At 31.1% G+C, this 7,248-nt stretch overlaps 1 protein-coding gene and 1 long non-coding RNA gene across 2 annotated transcripts; both read left to right on the top strand.

The window, feature by feature from the left end:
- Positions 1-152: 152 nt before the first annotated feature.
- On the top strand, positions 153-3,430 carry Stt3A (catalytic subunit 3A of the oligosaccharyltransferase complex). Its single transcript, XM_015932277.3, has 6 exons — positions 153-435; positions 561-1,198; positions 1,280-1,517; positions 1,582-1,817; positions 1,892-2,723; positions 2,801-3,430. Exons 1-6 carry the CDS (start codon positions 321-323, stop codon positions 2,941-2,943), a joined length of 2,202 nt encoding a protein of 733 aa, XP_015787763.1. The 5' UTR covers positions 153-320; the 3' UTR covers positions 2,944-3,430.
- A 2,189-nt stretch (positions 3,431-5,619) lies between these two features.
- Positions 5,620-7,124, top strand: LOC107364840 (uncharacterized). Its single transcript, XR_001569274.3, has 3 exons — positions 5,620-5,762; positions 6,056-6,603; positions 6,726-7,124. It is a non-coding gene; the product is annotated as an uncharacterized LOC107364840 (long non-coding RNA).
- The last annotated feature ends 124 nt before the right edge of the window (positions 7,125-7,248 follow it).

A 7,248-nucleotide genomic window follows, 5' to 3' on the forward strand; every position in this document is an offset into this window, starting at 1 on the left:
TAATGAATAAAATTCATCCCACAATTATTAATAGAAGGCTTAATTTTTTATTATTTATAAATGTCAAAAATTTTAATTCAAAATTGGTAAAGTAAATTTTTCGATAGTTACATCGATGTATCGAAAAATTCAAATGCACGTCACTTTAAATGAGAGAAAGTCAGAAAATGGTTTATTTAATTTGCTCACCGGTTGAGCGCCAGTGATTATACTTAATTTTTTATATTAATTGTGATTGTTTTTGTTCTGTTTTTTTTGTTCATCAACAATCTAAATTTCAGTATTACTAGTGGTCAACAATCAGCTTCGATTGAACCAGGATGACAGTAGCGGTGGATCAATACAACTCTGCCGGTTGGCTACAGAGACATTTTTCTTTGGCTAGGCAAGAGAAATTGCTTCAATTATTTATCTTATTAACGGCTGCAATTTTATGTAAGTTTTGATTTTGAACATTAGTTTAAATGATAATTGTTTGTTATTGCAATAAATTCATCATTTGTTCACTCGAATTGATAATTTCTCATTGTTAATAACTGTCTTTCATCTACTTTTTGCAGCTTTCTCTGTTCGTTTATTTTCTGTTCTTCGTTATGAAAGTGTCATCCATGAGTTCGATCCTTATTTCAATTACCGTACTACACAATATTTGACGGAAAAAGGATTTTACGATTTTCTTAATTGGTTTGATGATCGAGCTTGGTATCCACTAGGACGTATTATTGGAGGAACCATTTATCCTGGTCTTATGGTCACATCAACAGCTCTCTACAATTTTTTACATTTTCTCAATATTAATATTGATATTAGAAATGTTTGCGTTTTTCTTGCTCCATTATTCTCAAGTTTCACCACAATAGTTACTTACTTGTTAACTAAAGAGCTTTATAATTCATCTGCGGGTTTAGTTGCTGCAGCTATGATCTCAATTGTGCCCGGTTACATCTCTCGTTCAGTTGCTGGTTCATATGATAATGAAGGAATTGCCATTTTCTGTATGCTTCTTACTTATTATTTTTGGATCAAAGGAGTGAAAACTGGTAAAATTATTTGGTCAGCAATGTGTTCACTTGCTTATTTCTACATGGTATCTTCTTGGGGTGGCTACGTTTTCCTTATCAATCTGATTCCTCTCCACGTATTAACTTTAATGATTACTGGACGATTCAGCCATCGAATTTATGTCGCCTACTCTGTTGTAAGTTAATAATTGTTTTAATTGCATCCTTATCAGTTACTTAGAAACTCCTTTTAACGACATCTATATCAATTTCCTCAGGTTTACAGCTTAGGAACTCTGTTATCAATGCAGATACCATTTGTCGGATTTCAACCTGTACAATCTAGCGAACACATGGCTGCTTTAGGTGTTTTTGGCTTATGTCAACTCTTTGCCTTTAATGAATATCTTAAAGCAAAACTTTCCAAGCCAAACTATGACTTTTTGTTTCGATCTTTGGTCGTAGGATTAGCAGTTTTGGGCTTTTTGACTGGACTTTTCTTGACAATCATTGGAAGTTAGTACATTTCTTGACTTAAAAATTTGAATCAATCTAACTTTACTTTACTTTTTTTAAATAGAAATCTCTCCATGGACTGGACGATTTTATTCCCTTCTGGATCCTTCTTACGCCAAAAACTACATTCCTATTATCGCTTCTGTTTCTGAACATCAGCCTACTTCATGGTCGTCGTTTTACTTTGACTTACAGCTTCTTCTTTTCCTATTTCCTGTCGGTCTTTACACTTGTTTCAAGCAAGTTAATGATGCCAATATATTTATTATTCTTTATGGTTTGACAAGTATTTATTTTGCTGTAAGTAATTATTATTTCATTCGACTTTATTAGTTTTTCATATAATTTTTATATTCAATTCTGCCATTTTACAGGGAGTTATGGTTCGGTTGATGCTTGTCTTGGCTCCAGTTATGTGCATTCTATCTGGTATTGGAATTTCTTCAATGCTTACTCGATATTGTAAACAAATTGATCCTACTCCACCAAATGTGCCAACTGGCGCATCCGGAGCTGCTCATTCAACTATTGGAGCGCACAGTAAAACTTCATCAACTCAAAAAAGAAAACAACAAAGATTCGAAAATAATTTTTTCATGAAAAATGAAATTGCAACCTTCTTTATTGGGCTATCCGCAGTGCTTTTGTGTATGTATAGCTATCACTGTATTTGGGTAACTAGTGAAGCTTACTCAGCGCCTTCAATTGTCCTCTCTGCCCGAAGTCACGATGGATCACGAATTGTATTCGATGATTTTCGTGAAGCCTACTATTGGTTGCGACAAAATACCCCTGAAGATGCTAAAATAATGTCTTGGTGGGATTATGGTTATCAAATTTCTGCCATGGCTAATCGCACAATCATTGTTGATAATAACACTTGGAATAACACCCACATTTCAAGAGTTGGCCAGGCAATGGCCTCTAGTGAAGATAAAGCTTATGAAATTATGAAAGAATTGGATGTGAATTATGTTTTGGTTATATTTGGTGGTTTAACTGGTTATTCATCTGATGATATTAACAAATTTCTTTGGATGGTAAGAATTGGAGGAAGCACAGACAAAGGAAAACATATTAAAGAATCTGATTATTACACTCCATCAGGAGAGTTTAGAGTTGACAAAGATGGCTCACCAATTTTACTTAATTGCTTAATGTACAAAATGTGTTACTACCGGTTCGGATCAGTTTACACCGAAGGAGGTAAGTTTTTTTTATTAATATTTAACTGGGAGTGAATCTGAGAAATTTGATGCTAACAAATAATTTCAATTTTAAAGGTAAACCACCAGGCTGGGATCGAGTTCGAGGAGCTGAAATAGGTAATAAAGACTTTGAGTTGAAGGTTTTGGAAGAAGCGTATACAACTGAACATTGGCTTGTTCGAATTTACAAAGTTAAAGATTTACCAAACAGAGGATAAAACTTGATCGGATTACTTAAATTTTGATACAACCTTTTTTATATTACATCGAACTAAATAGTATTTGAAAATCAAAAGATTATAAATCAATTCAGAACAATTTTTCAACTTAAAATTTTGTGTCACAGCAATCAACATACTACTTTATAAAGGCAAAATATTCTTGACAGTTTTATTGTACGATCTCAAATGCTACTCCAAAGTAGAAAAGTGAACTTTTAAAGATCAAGATCAAAGAGCAAGAAATTGCGGTTAAAATTATGATCGTCAATTTGATCCTTCAATAATCGCAAAACTAAAAGATGACAATCACAAAAATTTACTAAAACAATATTTTGTCCTCCCGGTTATTCAACTTAAGTTAACGTCTTGTAAATTAACAATTTATAAAATGATAAAAGTCACAACATGACCAACAAACATGTAATTGAAATTTAATTCAAATAAATTATCAAATCTCTTTATTTTAAATGAGAGAAACTTTAAATCGATTGTTACTTTTTTATTCTCACCTGAAGTTTGATCATCGCATTCAAAAAACTCCTATTTGTAAAGATATTACAATGAGAAACTTTGAGAAAAGTATTTCAAAGAAGAAATCTGTTGTTTATCATCAGAATTGAACCAATTTAGCATTCTCAATGAGATTAACACCGAAGAATCAATCATGTATTAGAAACATCAAAATATGCCAAAGACCATCATAATATTTTCATCGATATGTCAAAGTATCGCTTTTAAAATGATACGAAATGAGTGTCGTACTTTTTAAATCTATTTCAGATATTCAAAATTAACCTGATTAAATCAGCTAAGAAAATTTATCTTAACAATCGAAAAGATATTTTGCTCAAGGAAAAAATTGAAAATTATGAATTTTTAAGCATTTACCTGACAAAAATTGAATAAAATGTAAATTTAATGTGATTTATATGAAAATGTGTAAGCATACTCTTAGCAGGAAAAATATTTCTGATTATTCTCTTTATCGACAATATTCTTTGCCGTTTCTCAGAATGACAATCATGATATTTGACAATCAAAGATTAGACTACTTCAAGTTAAAGGGAAGGTTAATCAGGTAATCGGTAGACAGTGTAAACCAGTGTTTAGTAATAGATGGTTAGAAAATTATTGGCTATTTTCAATTTAGGTGAGCTTTCACCAAATAAAGATATGAATTATCACGAATCAGATTATGAGGATGGAGATGACGATGGCGATGATGAAGGAGAACATGAAGATTAAATGAAAGCTGAACGGGTAAAAGTAATGGAGTAAAAAAGGGAAAACAATGGAAACAATGAAAAGGCAGGAAAAAAAGATGATGATAAGAATCACTGTGGCAGGGAAAGATCTTTAATCATGGAAACCGTTGAAAGACTGAACTGCCAAATAATCGAAGCCTACATTTTTCTGTGAATAAGAGTAAAAAGGTTGATTGTGATCAAGAAAACAAAAAAAAGGCTAACAACAAAATAAGTTCCAACAGTTATACCATTACAATACAAGTGTCATGTTCAAGATGAAATCACTTTTTGCTTCTGACTATAACTCTTGATTGTTGTTGCTCTTTTAATACCTTTAAACTTTACCATCTATTTATCTATTTATTTTAGTTTTGTCGTTACTTCGATTATGGTTTTAGTAAGTCAATGTTATCGTAATTAAATCTTTTATTCCGAGTAGTGGTTGGTGAAGGATATCATTTTTTACTTTAGCCTTTCCATTGTATACATCAAATCACAAGTCTGGTCATCAGATTACAGCGTTTTGTTAGTGTGTTTCGATCTATTGATTAGTGATCAAAGTGAGTGAATGGAAGGCAAGTTAATATTCAATAATTCAGGGTCAAAACCGATTTTATCGCCAAATTGATTATATTCCAAGTCTGATTAACTCTGATTCTTGATTATTTCACATTTTTTTTTGTATCTGTTTGTGTTTCAGCTTATACACTATATATGGTTGATTGTGTGTGTGTGTGTGTGTGTTAATGTTGATAAGATTTGAAGATCACTTGACATTACACATATTACAATTGTCTCCAATTACTTTCGATTTCTGTCGAGATTTAATTAGATTCTACTTAATGTTCAATATTAAAGTCATAAAGTAAATGTATTACATGTTTGATGAAATCAAGAAAAGCTCACCTTTAAGCTAAAGATTATTTATCATAAATCGGTAACGTTTATGGCTTTGAATATTGATTTAATTTTTCCACTCAAATTGATAAGATCACAATCAAATTTTACATTTCTTCCCAAGCTGTTATAAAATTAAACACTAAATTAAATCCATCTTGAAACTTTGATGATTCAGTCTTTGAACTGGTTGAATTAACAGCATTTGAATTTAGGTAAAGTGACATTTAATAGATACAGATATGATATCTCGATCAACAGATAGATATCAAATACAAGTTGATATTGTCTTTGTTCATTCTGACCAGCTTTTGAAATAATGTCTTTGTTATTTTGACCTTTTTAATTAACTTATAATTTCCTATTGATTAGATTCCACAATAGTGTTTCCAGTCATTTTATCTACACAATCAATCCTGTGATTAATGGACTGATCAATAAGTTAATCAACTAATCAACTTACCATGTTAGTGTAACAATTTTTCTTCACCTTCTTTGCTAAACCTACTTTCAACCTCAAATTTACATGATTTTACCTCTTATTTACTGGTTTTTTTTCTTTATCAATGTGTCACTATTTATTTATTTGCCTACTTTTCTTGCCATTTCACCATTTTAACTGCTGTATCGCACCATCAGCTTTATTATCACAAGAAACAAACACGTATTCAGGTAATCTGATGTAATCACAAAGCATGCACTGGAAATGTGTTCATATTTTAGCACTTTGATCGATACATGTTGTCATAATCAGTTGATAGGATGTTTCTAATGCATACAATTCACATTATGTGCTGTGTATATTACTTCAACAATCTAAATCACTGCCAAGAAATTAAGATAAAGTGATATCAATATAATATATTTTGTTGTGATTCAAGATAAAAACAGTGTTAATTTTGAGATTGACTGATTAATATATTTCCCATTTCGAGGATCTTTTTTTTGTTACATTTTATCGACAGATACAATCACACGATCATATCATCTTCCTTGATGGTGTCCATGGTTAAATGTTTCAATTGAAAACTGGTATTGTTGAAAATAGGATTACTTAGAAGCGATAAACATTTGGAACATTGGATTCGACTTTAGGAAGCATTTACCTTAAACGTGAAAGATTCAACAATATTGACGAATTAACACGATAGTAACTTTAATTGTGCCATCTTGAGAGTTCCAGAAATAATCTCGTTAGCCTCTCTAATTAGCAGATAAATCTTGGACTACCAGTGATTAAAGACGGAGAGGAACCACAATCATTGGTATCAATCGTGAAGATCAGATTTAATAAACAATTCCAGCAATACCCGGATCTGTCATTTTATGATTGAAAGAAGACAATTTGCCATTTCATTCCGATGAAAATCACTGTGATAGCACTCAAAATCTGATAAACATATCGATGGATTCACAGAATAATCAAACGTCGTTCTTTTGGCAAAACTTTCCGTTTTCTTGATCTCCATTTTGATCAGTAACTTGATTTTACTTTCACAATCAATCGCTAAGAGTAAGAATCCTAAAAAGCAATCTTAAAAATTATTTTTTTTAATGCGAATCAATCATTTAATCGTTAATGATCGGAATAACTTTAGTGGGACTTAATTCTCTTCCTATCATCTCTTCAATCAGGTTAATTAACTGAACATTTGCGGGTGATATGATAACTATTACAATTGATTATGGAGACAAGGTTTCAATTGATTTAAGGATAAAGCTTGGAAAAATAAATTCCTTGGGAAATAAAAATTACGACTGTAACCAAATAATCTTTTGTTAACCGAAGGAGAAACAAACGGAAAGGAGATAAAAAATTAGAGAAATAATCTAAACCAATCAACTAATTTACTAATTATTCCATTTAATTAAGCCTTAGTTTTGCCTTGCTTGGTTAAACACAGTCTTATGAACATTTTTTTCTTACCTCGATCATTATCTTGCTCTTTCCACAAACTGATTCGTATATGAACCAGGTAATATCTGATAAACTTTTAATCAAAATTATTAATCAATTTACGGTTTGCATTGAAATGGACTCTAATATTTAAATCAGATAAGGTTAAAAATTCATCAGAGAGTCAAGTTGCTTGAACGAGTTATACAAAAAAATCATAATTAAAATTGAACGACACGGTTGAAAAAATGTTGAAAATAT

Source organism: Tetranychus urticae, chromosome 3 (genome assembly GCF_039701765.1).
Source record: "Tetranychus urticae isolate SD_2017Ah chromosome 3, NJAU_TeUrti_SD_1.0, whole genome shotgun sequence".
Classification (NCBI taxonomy): Eukaryota; Metazoa; Arthropoda; class Arachnida; order Trombidiformes; family Tetranychidae; genus Tetranychus; species Tetranychus urticae.

What these genes read in the sequence shown, in the direction of transcription:
- Stt3A (XM_015932277.3), top strand. Translation starts at nt 321, where the DNA reads ATGACAGTAGCGGTGGATCAATACAACTCTGCCGGTTGGCTACAGAGA. An exon ending in TTTCTTGACAATCATTGGAA is followed by an intron (nt 1,518 to 1,581) that starts GTTAGTACATTT and finishes TTTTTTAAATAG; the next exon opens with AAATCTCTCCATGGACTGGA. An exon ending in ATCAGTTTACACCGAAGGAG is followed by an intron (nt 2,724 to 2,800) that starts GTAAGTTTTTTT and finishes TCAATTTTAAAG; the next exon opens with GTAAACCACCAGGCTGGGAT.